Consider the following 16,544-nt stretch of genomic DNA (forward strand, 5'->3'; position numbering starts at 1 on the left):
AAATATAGGTTGAGTAGTGCATATCACCATCAATATTGGTTCTCTATAAAATTTTCTTACATTTTGTGTTAAAAAAGTCAAAGACATTTGTTTCTAAACTTTTCAAAATTGAGAGTAAAAGTCATGTGTCCAGACACACAACCACTGGGTATATTATAATATCTGTAGAGTGATCAAAGTAGTTCCTGTTTAATGTGGAGAGTTCTTTGTCCAGTTGCTCTTCACCCCCCCCCCCCTTTCTTTTGCAGGAGAAAAATACTGTTTATTGCAAAGGATTCTCAGAATCGCAAGGTTCGTTGGACCGTGAATTCTCAGGAATCTTGGTATTATGAGTATGAAGATAAAACATGTGGAATATAAGAGATCTTACATGGAATTGTACCTATTTTCATCAGGATAAATCATAGCCCGTACCGTTTTCACAAAGCTTAGCCATTGGTTGATTTTCACAATAAACTGAATTGATTAGTGCATAATCATTCATGTATCAGTGTTTTGATAAATCACTAGGTTTTGTGTAACAGGTATCTTTATTCTGAGTTTCCATGCCAATTGTTCAATTTTTTTTTCTTTCTGTATTCTACACATTTCAGTGATCACTCTCTGTCACATACACACAGAGAGGCCATACAATCGATCATTGTTTTCTTCTGTGTGCAAATATTTTTGTTATTTATATGTATTTATGATAATTTTACATGCCTTCAACCTTCTGTTGTAAATATTCAAATGCATGAATTTTTTTTTACACTGAGCTTCCTAGATGAGAATACACTGTTACTACAAATGGCATTATATGGATGTCTCATTTTGTGACATAGTCCTTGATACATTGTAATTTTTTCTATCAAGAGAAAAATTGAACAGCTTTCTGTAGTACATATATGTCCTGGCAACAAGAATGCCATAATGTGTATGTCATCTTCTTGCAGCAAATGTATGTAAATGCTAGTCAGCATTGATTTCTTCAACATCCCCAAGGATGAATGCAATTTGCATTTAAAGCCTGTGCATAGCTTTGGTAAAGGGTCAATAATGTGATTGATAATCGAATATCATCTAATATGACAGTCTTACTGAAGCGTAGAGACCGTTAGATATTTTTCCAACTGCACTTCTCTGAGAAAATTTCAAATATTCAAATCTTGGATATATAGCGCCCTCTCTCGGCGATGCTTGTTTTAAATTAAAAAAATGGGCATTCAAGCACTTATCTTATAAATTTAGTGATTAGATATCCAAAAGTTACAGACAAAGAACATATCTTGAAAGTTTCAGCCCATTCCATGATTTGGAATAGGATTTAATTGAAAGACAAAAACACAGATATTTTAATTTGATCGGGTGACCCGATCAAGTTAAATTTCCATGTAAAATCACAAAATTTATCCTGTAAAACACATTTTCATTTCATATCCTCCACATCATAACTGTTATAGGGCATATCCATTCATATTAGCTAGCAATGAATTGGAATAGTGATAGGTGCATTTTGGTGGATTTACCCAAACTATACACAAGCTTTAAAATTTGAAATATGAAGTGTACAGTATATTTGTATGAAGACAATGCAATGGTATCAATCAGACAAAGCACAGAATGACAGAAACACTTTATTCGAGTCATTAGAAATATACTCGGAAAGGAGGGGGGGGGGGGCTTGGTTCACATGTATGTCTAATCATTCCGGCGAAAGCTTGCAATCTAGTCTGGAAATCAAGCTTTCCAGTTGAGTTTTGTATTCTGTCATTTCCATTTGCTTGTCCCGGGGGGGGGGGGGCCACTTACATTGACGAGTGGATACCATGCGCGACCAAAAAAACACTTAAAAAGGATGTCTTTTTCACGATAGGGCACGTTACGTACGTAATGTGATAAGGGTGTCAAAAACACAAAAATAATGAAAAAGGGGTATCTATTTCGCTAGGAAAATTACGTGTTTAGGGTCGAATTTGCGGGGATGATAAAACAAAATTAAATGTCTTGTAAAGGATGTCCTTTTTGCCCCAACACTACGTGTTTAGAGTCCGATTTGCGCGAGGTGTAGAAGGTGGGGTCGTACTTAACCAAATAAGGTAAAGCCGATGACCGAAGGACCCGTAACAATAAAACATTCCTGTACTTGTTTAGGGGCTCATTTCAGGGAATATTTGCCAAGAGTATCGTTTTGTTTCCAATACTTGTTAAGGGTAGGGTTTCACACGCCAATACTCGTTAAGGGGTGCATTTTCAGAATATGGAAATTACGTGTTTAGGGTGCTTTTCGAGACCCCATGGTCGCGCATGGTATCCACTCGTGAATGGAAGTGGCCCCTCCGGGTTGCTTGTACAGGGACTACCCATAATAGACAATGGGTCAAATATGCGTTCAAAAGAAAAAGTTGAACACTATTGTGTTATGACTGCTGAAAATATATCTCTGACAATTCAAGGATACTTCTAATACCGGTTATCAAATATGCATTGGCAGAGGATTTTCTAAAAATTAACATGGAAAACCTCCTGCTTACATGTAGAGTGTGTAAGTACATAAAACATTTTTGCAATGTGAATCTTTTGTATTATTTTGAGTGGGTGTGTAACTATGATGTATTGTGTTTGCTATGTGCCGTAATGAAAAAAAATAGTAATTAAAATGTCACATGAATGATAAATGTGATAAAAGACGACAAATTTCTAGAATTCATTTTGTTGTGTCTTGTGTGTTGTTTTGATATCAAGGTTCAACTACATATTGGCCTACTGCACTCGTGGCTACAGAAAATCATCACCATTTTTTTGGGGGAGGGGGATGTATGTGCTGGGTGGAAAAAAAAGTGGAAATTTTTTTTTTCCTTTAAAATTCTAATTCTTTAATTGATGGATCCCCCACCCCCCAAAAAGGGGTATTCAATATTTTCCCTAAATATTTTCCTCTGTCAAGTTTGAGGGTGAAATTCCCCTTACGTTTTAATCATGGACCTACTACTCCTAGGTCCATGTCATGATGAAGATTGACATTGGTTGAGTAATATTTGTTTTAATTTTCTTATTAACTTAATGCTTGCTCACTTTTTGGAATGACGTTTCCCTTTGCTAGACAGAATATATTATGCACAAATAAACAAGAAAAACATTAATGATGACGTTTTTGTGGTTGAAGCCCGGGGTTGAAGGGCGATTTGCTTTCACTCATACAGCTACAGACACTGATTTTTCAAGCCAAATCGCCGTGATTTGTATGGCACGCCACTGGTGGGCTGTTATTTGAATTTATTTCAATTGTCTTGTGTAAATCATTTATGTTTCCCAATGATTTTCATCATTCATTTTATTCTCTCTAATCATTTGTATAGATATTCGATGTGTTTAATTGTATATTTTAATTTAAAAATTCTTCGTTTGAGTCAAAGAAATCACACAACAGCAGACTACGGCGTGCCATATGTGTTGGGCGTTGTGTGGCTTCATCTTTGCTTCATATTATAATCAGCTGGCTGCGCTGTTGTCCGTATATATGGATTCCTGTTTGTCTTGCCAAGCTAAGTCCGTATCCAAGCTAAGAAAGTACGAAATGACGGCAAGAAAATGACATAGGAATTGTGAAAAGAGGTAAGTGAATGTTTGTCGACTTTCGTTGATACATAAATACGTGATGATAGAGTGAAAAAGACCTAACTTAGATCTATCGGTCGAGAAAATGTCAATGTCAAACCGTGAAAGAGAGTGCGACTCGCAGTCGCAAGTGCCGTGTCTGTTTTGTTTTATGCCACCGAAAGGCCGAATATATGCGAATCGGGTATACCGTACCGGCGGTAGATCGACTACCGGTACGCGATTCCAAATGGGGGATACCGTATCATAATTTTTTGTGATAGACTGACTAAGTTAGACTGGACTTGCACATGAGTTAAATCACATTACTTAGATATATATGTGAATCACATATATATCTAAGTAATGTGATTTAACTCATGTGCAACTCCAGTCTAACTTATTCAGTCTATCACAAAAAATTATGGTAAGCTGTATCATGTAAGGGCATGAGAAGGATCCAACTAAATAAGTACCACTCAAAGGCAAATGCAGCACATTTTCATTGCTTGTGCAAATGAAAATTTCAAGGAAAATCATACTGCTGGCAGCCGTCTGTTTCAAGTTTTTTGAAACATTTTTTAATATATTTTTTTCTCGTACACGGACGGCTCGTGATCGTGCAGCCGCCATTAGGGGTTAACAATGCAAAATTAAAAAAAAGAACTGGACCAAAATCAAGATTTCTATTATTTCTTTTTGGCCTGAAATACACCAAATCGGGAAAAGAATAGACCCTGGCCTGGGGGGGGGGCACTCGTCCCAAAAAGTGGTAGGGGTGTGCCACGGGTGAGACGAAAAACTGGAGCGCCTTGGAGCGGGCTTATTGTAAAAAGGAGGGTCCTCGGAACGGGCTTCGGAACTACAAATGTTTGTGAAAACGGGGGTCCTTGGAACGGATCGCCGAGTCTGTATGCTTCCCCATGGAACGCGCATGCGTGCATGATGTAGCTCGGCGGCCTCCGCAGGGTGCGCTGGCACAGAGGCGATGGTCAGCCGCTTTTCACCAAAATTGCAGCTCACTGCAGCAGATCAATGCGACCGGAACGGCGTAACAAAAAATATGCGAAGCTTTGGAGGGGATTTCTGTCTTATTTTTTCTTCGATAAGAAGAAAATGGTATACCTTGGAGCGGCTTTCTTTGTGCTTTTTCTCAATAAGACAAAAATGCTATGCCTTGGAATGGAAATTTGATTGTAAAAATGGGGGTTCCCTCCGCGGCACATACATGTACCCACTATGCATTATATACGGAGTGCCCCCCCTGGGAATAGACTAACCTTTAAGTCTTAATTCAGCTACTTAATTCGGCTGTCTTTCAACTCCCATTCCCTGGTTTATCCGACCTTAACACATATATATGGCCATTGAGTCCCCTTCTTCTTTTTCCTGTAAAGTACAGACTGACGTTGGCATATTTTTATTAATATCGTATAGTTTGTGCTTGTCAAGTGCTCAGATGAATAGTGCGAGTAAAAATCTCTACAAAACTATGTGCGGCTAAAAACAGAAGAGGCCTTAACAAAGCCTCCTTTGCTGCACCATCTGCTTGAAAGATGCGAGGGAGGTGCTGTGAACTATCTTTGCTGGGAGTGATTTCCATATTCTGATGGCATTTCGTCCTTGACTTAGAATTTTGGTCTCTGTTATTGATGAGTGGAGCCAATTGAGTTCAGCGGAACAACCAATATAACAGGGACCAAAGCTTTTGGTCTAAGAAAAACTGTGCATCGTGTCTTCAACTGTGTGAGCCATGATGAACGATTTCTATAAAAAAAGTCACATTGTCAGATAGAGCCACATGTAGAGTGAAAGGTAAGAATGAGAACAAGATGGAATGAGAAAATGAGATGGAGCTTTGAAAAAGACAAAAGAAAAATTATTCTTTGTTCTAAAATGTGGCCCTGACTAGCTAGGAGGCTCTTTTTAATAGAGAGTAAAAATAATTGACTAACCAGGAATATGCTCATGTCATGTGCGTATGGTATAGGACATTCAAAATTGAAGCTTTCGCCCCCGAGATTCTACTTTCGGCTGTAAAAGTTCTCATGACATAACGGCCATAAATCATGTAAATTGGCTAGAACTTCATTTCTAACATTTAGATCTATCATATATATTGATTACATTCATGCATATTAAAACAAAATGAATAAACAAAACCCAGAAATTTATTATGAGAAGATAGGATGTAACTTACCGATGTTTACGTCTCCATCTTGCCCTCTTTGTTAGTACATGTAGCTAAGCTACGACATGCGTGTAGAGGGCAGCAACATCATCACCAAACTTTGTATAGACTCTGTATCATAATTATAGGCCTACTTTTCATCAATGATTGGAAAATTATTGCCAAAAATAAAAAAGGGGGAAAAAATATAGGCTACATCAGAAAAAAAAGATAAAGTTAAAAATACATTTAAAAGCATTTTTATACATGTAGTGCTGTTTTTTTTTCTTATATGATCAGAATTCCTCAATTAAAGGAAATAAGTAGTTCAAGGGCTTTATTCATAATCTAGATAATTGTATTTCATGCACTACAATGTGCATATTTGATTCACATAAAATAAAGTCCCTGGTATATTGATATGATGATATATTTATAAAATGAAGCTTTGAAACCTCATACATGTAGATTATGGCATTCTCTACCATTGTGCAAATTCTTGTCTGTCACCCTAGATTGACAAGACTCAAAATATACCCCCAAGAATACTTGTATGAGAAATAAACTTTCAAACTGTCAATTTACTTTAATAGTATTGTGTTGTTGTTTTTTCAAGCATTCAATCTCCATGATTGAGTAATTTGGGGGAAAATGACCTCTTTTGTTGAAAATTCATTTTAAAAAATGTAGTCATCACTTTAATACAGTACTCTAAAAGTGTTTTAAAAGCATCAAGAGCTTTACTGTATTAATACAGAAAATTGCATCATTCCTTGGAGAAAAATAATGTTCTTAAAGCAACAAAAAACGTTTTATTTGTTTTTTAAGAATAAACACTGTTTTTTATTACAACCCTGTCCTTGAGTACCCTGTCTAAAAATATGTTAATTGCTAATGAATGTAGCTTTAAAATGATAGCAAATTTGTTGGTATGGCTCCTTTGGTTTTGAAAATATTCAAGAATAACCCTACATGGCCTTTTTGCAGTACTAGCGTACCTAGGAATTTGCACAGGGCACAGCTCGTCAGGGGGCAGGGGCAAAATAGGTATTCAAGCTCGTTGGGGGGGGGACAAAAAAAGTACTATTAGGAGTGGGCTATAAATAGGTGATTTTTGGTTTTACTGTGGCAACAATTTTATTGTGTTCCTTTTACCTTATCTCAACAGGAAATGACAATAATTTTTGTCTCGGGTCCGAGAAAAAAGTGTGCCGGGCCAAAATCCAAAATGGCCGCCAAAACCCCCCAAATCACAGTTTTGGCCACAACTTCTTTATTTGGTGGTCTTTTTCTCTGGTTTTGGTGTCTATTCACATGTTTTGGGGGGCAGGCAATTTGTTTTTCCTATAATTGGCACTTTCAAACCATTAATTGTAGAGTTAAAGGGTTCTATACCTAAATTTATAGCCTTTTTTCAGCCAAATGTAGGTTTTATCGTCCTGGAGTTCTTGGGTATTAAATGGTACGACTTAACAATAGCAAGCAGCTTCATAGAGCAATATTGCTTTTATTCCTGTACTATGGGTTTTACGGATATTTGTGAAATATAACAAAAAATGTTTATCCATAGGGGCTATACAGAATACAATATACTGTTACTGTACATACTACACTGCATATATATCCATGCATTGACCACCATGACATAGGGCAAGGCCTGTATGTAAACTATAGTGTCATAGAAATAAGCTCCTAAGGTTTCAAATTACATGTAGATTGTGAATTGTGAATTTGATTGCTTGCCAGCTGACATGTACATGATGAAACCAGAAAAGTGAATTGCACATAAAAATAACACATATCATATACGTACATGTACATCACATATCTAGCCATATCTTCTTCATTTGGAGGCTTTTTTACCTGGTTGTGGTGTCTAACTGGCCTATGTGTATGGGGTCAGGTAACTATCATGGTAACGTCGATCAACAGCCAATCAGAACCAAGGATTCCATGTAAGTTACCATTAAGTTAAGTTAACATAATGGTGAATTTTTATGCAACGGGGCCCAGAATAGCTACAGTGTAAATGCCATGATGTGGGTTTAATTACCTTTCTACGCCCCTGTATCAGCATATTTGACAAAACATGTCCTCAGTTTCTGAGACAAAACATAACTTCAATTCCTGAGGCATCTAATTCTAAAACCTAAGAGCTCATCTCTACATGTTTAACACTATAGTTTATACAGGCCTTGTCATGGTGGCCAATGCATTTATGCAGTGCAGTCAGTATGTACAGTACATTGTATATAGCCCCTACGGATAATCAACATTTTTTTTATTTAATACGATATCTTTCACAAATATCCATAAAACCCATAGTAGAGGAATAAAAGCAATATAGCTCTATGAAGCTGTTTGCTATTGTTGACCTCGTACCATCTAATATCCAAGAACCCTGGGACGATAAAACCTACTTTTTGGCTGAAAAAGGCTATAAAAATTGGAAAATTAATTCCCTTTTAACTCTACAAATAATGGTTTAAAAGTACTAATTATAGGAAAAACAAATTGCCTGCCCCCAAGTACATATGAGTAAACACCAAAACCAAAGAAAAAGACCACCAAATACAGAAGTTGTGGCCAAAACTGATTTTGGGTGGTTTTGGCGGCCATTTTTGGATTTTGGCCCAGCACACTTTTTTCTCAGACCCGAGACAAAAATATTGTCATTTCATGTTGAGATACATGTACATTGTAAACAAGGAATACAAAAAAAAAACTTCCCATATTGAAATTACAAAAAAAAGTATTTTTGACACATGTATAGCCCACTCCTAGTACTACATGTATGTACTTTTTTCTCACCTTTACCCCCCCCCATCATGATTTCCTCAAGAAAAATACATGTACATATATTTAATCTGTGAACTTCTGTATATTATGGACACCTACAAATGTGCATACATGTACATGTTTGCTGTACATGTACTGATAATACTGTACATGTACATAAACGTTTACTATCTTCAGTAGATCAATCGAACCTACATGATGTAGATACATGTATGTACATGACTAGACTTGGGTTGTGTACATGTAGATCATGCATTTTTACGAAACGTGTACAAACTTTAACAAGTGGGACTCGGGGGGGGGGGGGGGGGTGGGAGGGGATGTACCATGTATGTTGAACAGTGTCATGAGTGTAGAGGCTTCACAGCAAGTTGACTTCTGAGACATTTAGAACAGCTACATGTACTGTACATGTACATGTAGAAGTTAAAAACTTCATTCATCTTTATGGGAGCACATATGCTAGTGATCGGGGGGGGGGGGGGGGGCATCTCAATTGACAAGTGGATATCATGCGTGTAAATATAAAACATGTATTAAAAAGGCTCTCTTTCAGTGAGGTGGGGGAGATGTGGGAAGATTAATTAGAATTTGAAGTTTTTTATGTGTGATGTCAACAAGCAGCTGCCCCATTGTGTACTGTAATATAAAATGCATAAATTTCATTTACTAATGGTTCGTGATGAAATACATGTACATGTATTTTTTTTCTGTTAAGGAGCAGTTGTGAAATGATGTGTATTGATATCCATTTCCAATTTTCAGAGAAAATGACATTTCACTGATTTTTTTATGATACAAGTACATGTACATATGTAGGAAAGCTGCTGGCATATGAAGTCACAAATAATTAAAATTCTAAGAGTTATTCTTTGATGGATTTTTTCTCTTGAAAACCTTTGCCAATATTGTTTATTATTTCTCCTGTTACTTTTGACAATTAGGTTTTGTAAGGATGAACCTCCCCTTTAAAGGATAGGATTTCACTAGCGAATACTTTAAATAAAAGGGGTGCATTTTCAGAACATTGAAAATACTTGTTAAGGGTGCTTTTCGAAACCCCTTGGATGCGCATGATATCCATTCATCAACGGAGGACCCCTACCCCCCCCCCCTCCTCAGTGATATCTATATTAATATATTATGAGATTAATTACTTCTTGTTCCCCCCTCCCGATTGTCCTTTTCATTTACCATCGATGAAAATGTACATGTCCACATAGTCGATCCCAGCCAGACGATCTTGAGCAGAAAGCCCCCACCCCCCTCCATAAAATGAAATTGAAAAATTTTGTACAATATATGTACTGTACTGTACATGTACTCCAGTTTACAAGTAGTACCATTACATATTCTGAAACACTCTGCTTAATACTGAATGTAATATATTGAAGCCTCTATGATTGAAGTCATTCTTTCCCTTTTTTTCTCTCCAGTTTATGCATTTTAAAGGCCTACATGTACATAAGTACATTTGAAGTACATGCACATGTACATGTACTTGGAATGCTGTCTGAAGTGTGAATAAGTGCTAGTATAAAGATTAAAGCCTGTCTCTCACTGTGCGATCCGATATGACATTATTTTTTCATAAATCACATTTTGCATTAAATATTAAAATTCCAAAAAGAAGAACTGCTTTATTTGAAGTTCTGCATAATGTTAGGAATATTAAATCATAATTTTGCTTTGTGGCAAGCCCTGTTGTCGGAGTAAAGTCTGAATCGGCTTCAAGTCGCAGCCGATGATGACATCATTACGATTTGGAATCGAAATTTGCTTTTATTCATACACTGAGGCTCAAATTACATTGAATTTTGACTTCAGTAGTCCTACAAGTCACCTCGGATTGCTAAAATTTTATTGGAAGGAATATTCATGTCAAATTAAATGTTATAATGATTTTTTTGAAAACCGAATCGCAACGAATCACATTCTGTGAGACTGGCTTAAAGCAAACAATCTAAGTTCCTTTAATGTTGTTTGCTCAGGGGTTGAGTGAAGTTGCAATACTGCACATCAATTCAATTTTAATACACGCACTGTATTAATGAACACGAAAAGATGATAAATTTATGAAAAAATGTTGTATCTTGAAAACAGTGGACTTGAAATTGAACTCATTTGTGTGATCCTACTAATGCTACTTTATGGTAAAGTAAAATAGATAATACCCCAAAGCATTTCCCCCAGCAATTTCTGTGTTTTATTAGATCATGAACAATAGAACAAGGGGCTCCGATTTGACCGGAATGTGAAATTTTTCCCGAAAGACCAACTCTGGCATAGATTTATTTGTTTCATTTGATTACTTGTGTACAAAAACATGTACACAAAAATTGCCAATAGACGGATACCAAACATAAAAGTGAAATGCACTTGGTTACGCATACTTGGCCTACATGTATTTGTGGCCCAGATCAGATTTTTTGGCAGCACCTTCTCATTTTTTGGTTGATTTCAATGAAAACTGTATCAAAATGCTCAGGATATGACACTGCATCAAATGAGTTGGTGCTCTAAATAAGGAATTTGAAACATCACCCTTTTCTTACCCCTGGATAGTGACATGTACTTTTGACTTTAAATGCATCTTTGATTCTACAGTTCTCAAAACATTTTTCAAATGATGATTAGACTATTACTAATATTAATTGTTGAAAAGGGATGTACATGTACATGCGTTCAAAACCATGAGATACATGTACGGGACAAAGCGGCCTCTTGGGCAAGGTCGTATGGGACACAGAACAAATTGATGAAATATGGGGACTGTAAATCTTGGACATCTTGTCACCCTGTGTACATGTAATGACTTTACATGGGTCATGGTATCATGAATTTGGGATATACAGTATATACATTTTTTTTCTTATGTTCGGTTTTAATATGGATTTTATGTGCAGTACATGTACATTGTCATGTGAATTTAAACATTACATTTTACTTTTAAAATACCCGGTGGGTGTTTCATAAAGCTGCTCGTAAGTTAAGAACGACTTTAAGAACGACTGGTGATCCTTTCATTTGGTAAACGATATACATCATTGGCGATGGTATAACGTGTAAGAAAGGATCACCAGTCGTTCTTAAAGTCGCTCTTAACTTACGAACAGCTTTATGAAACGGCCCCCTGGTCAGCCCTCATGCACTTTAATTGTTTCATCATTTCCCTCTACCGGTATTCACTTCTAGATCCTACATTTTACCTTGTGCAATGGATTCATGTGCTTGAGCCAGCAATGTTGCTCAGAATTATGCAGTATATGGTAATGACCTCCTGAGTGGTCTACTCATTGAGGCCTACATGTACATGATTAGGGAGTGTAGATAGAATGCTGTGTAGACTTTGCATGTTGATTAAATTCTACCTGTCCATGGATGTATTTGTACATATCGACTCCTTGCAATTTTTGTCACATTTGGGGATGGGGAATTTCGGAGAAGATGGCAGTCTTCTGTAGGTTGCTGAACGAAATTGAAAATTCCAGGTGGGGGAGGACACCTTCCTTTTTCTGCCCCATCCCCCCCCCAATCACCCCACCCTATGATTACCTGATGATGTAACTGGCATTCTCCTTTTAATTGATCACTATAGAAAGAATTTTCTGTCCAAATGAAGAAGAACAATAGAATTGTTAATATTTTTGACATTACATTAAAGTAAAAATTACATTACACATGTATTGTCGTTTGTAACGTATGTAGACCCTGCTACATGTACATGTAATGTAGGCTGATCTTCCATTTTGAATTCAAATAAAGCCTTACTTCAGACAAGAACATAAGTAGAATATAAATCTAAATTCATTTGGCACTAAGAGATTTGACTTGGACATGAGTCACCCGTAATTTTAAACATTCCCAATTATAAATAACTCCATTTTACAACCAAGGCCCTTTTTATAATACAAAGATTTGGGATGGATTTCTGTGTACAGTGTTCATCACTGTGTTTCATTTTGTCCCTTTGTTTTTGTTTTTTCTCCAGATTTGCCAGATCTGTGATGTTGACAACCAGAACAAAATCTGCATCGTGATCCTGTTTAAAGAGATCTCTCATATTCAAGTGATGATGGGATGAAAGGATGCTAATGGTATAACACCAACCACAGCCATCACAGCATTCGATATAGCATCAAGGATCCTGGTATCTGGTTGGTCTCTTCTTTCTCCTCTTTGATGAGTGTAGATCAGTCGGCCTGCAGATGTGCAAGTTCAAGAAACATTCCAACATGGAGGAACACTGAATGATCAGATTTATGCCATGCTTGAATGATGCTACGGCCAACCCTGTCAATCTATCTGGTAGCACAAAATTGCACAAAAGGCTCTTCCTGGGGGATTTTTCAACATGTAGTTCAAGAGGCTGCATATGCTGCACAGTAATTGGGATCAGTGTTCTAATCAGTATTTGTGACTTATTACCTCAATGTTATTTGAATTAAAGATGAAGTGATTCATTGGTCATTTGAGATCAGAAATTACTGTACATGCAAAATAGCCTGATGTCAAAAGAATGAAACCAAAATGTGATCCAGCTATTTAGCAGTGTATACTGACCTTTCAGTTCTTGCCATTTCCTTCAACTGCATTGCACTGTTGTCCAATGGAGCACTGCCTGAACAGAATGTGGAATCTTGGCCACCATGATCAGTAAATTCTTAAGAGCAGTAATACTACACATGAGTGAAATTTCTTTCGGTCAACAGAACATGCAGTACTCAAACAAGGTTGCAAAGGATACCAGATCTAGTGAACAAACATCAATTCATTGACGTTGCAGTTATCACGTAGATTTGCTATTTGAAGAGAGTGTTTTATTCCTTTTTCTTCATCAAAGTGTTCCAGTTAGACAGGAGTGAGGAGGATCTGGAGGACACAGGGAGTTCCATCATGCAGTTAACCCATTGACTTCCGTACTGTCATCGGAACTGAACTTGGATACTATTTAATATTCAGTCAAATATTGATGAATTTGAATTCTATCAAGATCTTAGTATGGAAAAGTATGTGTAGGGCATGGGATAACATTTTAATCGTAATTGGATTTTGCTTTTGAACATTGAAAATATCAAAAAGTTTATTTTCGAGCAAAGAAAACTATGAAAGATTGAAATTCAGTTTATTTTGGCAGTCAGGCAGTGTACGGATATTGTTTCATAATTGGTGTGCTTGTTCCGTCATTTTGTCATTTATTGTTTGCCAGATGTACAGTACATGTAGATTGTTTGTAAACATTTTCTCTGTATTGTAGTTTTCAAATTCATTCATTCAGTTGTGCACATCCACTGTTATATAGTTAACATCACAGGTGTAGTACATGTAATAGTATAATACTTGTATTTCAAAGGCCACAGGCAGAATACAAAAACAGGGTATGCTCTAAAGAAATAGGAGTCACACAGAGTACGCACTGTTTATCAAATATTTCTGTCCTGTCATTATTGTGTAAAATTATTTGATTTTTGTGCCCTATTGGACATGGATTAGCAGGGTTTCTGTTTATTTGAATTTACATGTGCACCACTCATGATTGGACGAACACAATTTTCATGATACTCATTTGAATATCAAAAAGTTAGAACAAAATAGTTTTGCATACTGTACATGGGCAAATACTATGATGCAGTTATTGTCAAATTTCATCAGTGGCTGTTTATTAAGTTGAAATACTTCTAGTTTGTTTTTGTTTAATTTGAGTAATTTTCAAAATGTTTTTAGTATTTTTTTCACAAAGACTGAAAAGAGACATACCTTTGAATTTGGAAAGAAACTCCGAAATCTGCATTTTGTATGAATATGCAACATAATCTACATGTTTAATGTAGATGTAGTTTCAATAGTATAAAGTAAATCACTAATTTCATTTACTGCATGATACTTCTTTGTGTAATAGTAGCTATTAAACCATCTCGAAACAATTATTGCCCAAACTAAATAAATGAAATTGCCATGTACGAAAGATGTAAAAGAATATTATATATGATAGAATATATTCTTGTAAAAACAGGTGAATATATGTACATGTGCACATATATACATTTGATATGTCGATCTTGCCACTGTTGGACAGCTGAATAGGAATGTTATTTCAGGGCTGGATATTTAAATCAAAGAGCCTGGTTCTGAAAAGTTTCCAAGTCAGAAGCGTTCCAGTGCATCTGCATCCTGTCACCATGGAAACCACAACCACAGCCATCACCACTGCACTATCCTCAGCGGTTATTTCCACACAGCCAACATCTTGGGAACAGTGGGAACTTACATGTAATAACACGGATGTTTCCTTGATGCCTCTGAACAACGGGTCTAACGTGACACTGGCTGAGCCACCGATGGGCTTAGGCGCAGTCGTCATCTTCAGCTTTCTCATGGTGTTGATGATAATGATTGCTGTGCTAGGAAATTGCATTGTGTGCTTGATTGTGTACCAGAAGCCAGCCATGCGATCTGCCATTAATCTGCTCCTAGCAAACCTTGCCTTTGCGGACATCATGGTTGCGGTGACCTGCATGCCCTTCGCGCTCATTGCTCTCGTACTGGGTGAGTGGATCCTAGGAGACATCATGTGCAAGATAACCGCATTTCTCTATTTTCTATTCATCACAGAGGCTACATTTATTCTTGCCACGATATCGGTGGATCGTTACTTCATCATTGTTCACCGCAAGGACAAGTTGAATCCACACAGGGCCAAGCTTCTGATACTGTTATCTTGGTTCTGTAGCTTTGTGGTGGCGTTTCCTCCTATCATTGGCTGGGGCAAGTATGCATTCCCCAGGGGGCCTGGGCCTCCACAGTGCTGGGTAGAAATGGATCTGTCATCCGACAAAGTATACTACATCATGCTCATGTTAGCTGTGTTCTTCATTCCATTCACAGCGATGCTTTTCTCGTACTTCTTCATCCTCAACACAGTGAGACGCAACTCGCTGCGGATACAGAACCATCCAGAGTCTCTCAGCATTAGTCAAGCCACCAAGCTTGGGTTGGCCGGCTTACACAGACCTTCCCGCGTTAACGTTGACATGAGCTTCAAGACTCGAGCATTTACGACCATTCTACTTCTTTTTATCGTGTTCGTCGTCTGCTGGGCTCCTTACGCCATCAGCGGACTCGTCTACCATTTTTCGTCATGGACAGGAGGTAATGTGATGCACACTATTGTGTTGTGGCTCACGTACCTCAACTCCGCGTTCAATCCTATTATTTACTGCTGGCGTATAAAAAAGTTTCGGGAAGCATGCCGCGAGCTGGCCCCAAAGACATTTAAGCTCTTGCCCCACTTGCCCGGAAGGACAAGGCGCAGGATTCGACCAAGTGCAATGTATGAGTGTAATCAGCAATCATCAGTATGACATGCCAACTCGTTAGATAGCTTTACAAAAGAGTACAGACCAGAGATTTCTATTTGTCTCCTTTGTATTCAGGAAATCAATTTTTGATCATTTTTAATTGATTAATTAGATGTACATGTGAATATGTTACTAACTTGTGCTATGGAGTCGTTTTATGTGATTATAATGTACTACTCAACTCACTTATCTATGCTGCGTTGAAATAGTTTTTTTCTGCCAAGATAAAAATTGCTTACATGTTATTTACGTGGAGAAATTGCAGAACATTTATTAAGTAATTGCCAGGTCAACTCTTTGCCACATGTATACATGTGCTCAACTCAGCATGGCTATTAGAAATACTCTGTATTATTATTATTATTATTGTGATTTTAATTTTGAAAAAGAAAACACATGCCAATTATTAAAGGACAATACTAAGAAGTGAATATTACCTTAATTCTTAAAAATACAGAAAACTAGTGTATAATAGCATAATTATCCAGACAATACACACAGATTATATAAAAAAAAATTATTTCGAGAAACGGTTCACCTTTATAGATTTCTAACCTACATGCACATATCCATTGTTTGCTATTGATTCATTTATATTTTGCTGTGCCCTTTTGCCATACTTATAATTATGTGATTGTATTTCA

The 16,544-nt window shown here is 36.9% G+C and overlaps 1 protein-coding gene across 1 annotated transcript; it reads left to right on the forward strand.

Annotated features, from left to right (window-relative positions):
- Positions 1–14,194: 14,194 nt before the first annotated feature.
- Positions 14,195–15,931, forward strand: LOC121414040 (high-affinity lysophosphatidic acid receptor-like). The gene has a single exon (XM_041607080.1). It carries the CDS (start codon positions 14,629–14,631, stop codon positions 15,901–15,903), a length of 1,275 nt encoding a protein of 424 aa, XP_041463014.1. The 5' UTR covers positions 14,195–14,628; the 3' UTR covers positions 15,904–15,931.
- The last annotated feature ends 613 nt before the right edge of the window (positions 15,932–16,544 follow it).

This window comes from Lytechinus variegatus, chromosome 4 (genome assembly GCF_018143015.1).
Source record: "Lytechinus variegatus isolate NC3 chromosome 4, Lvar_3.0, whole genome shotgun sequence".
NCBI lineage: Eukaryota > Metazoa > Echinodermata > Echinoidea > Temnopleuroida > Toxopneustidae > Lytechinus > Lytechinus variegatus.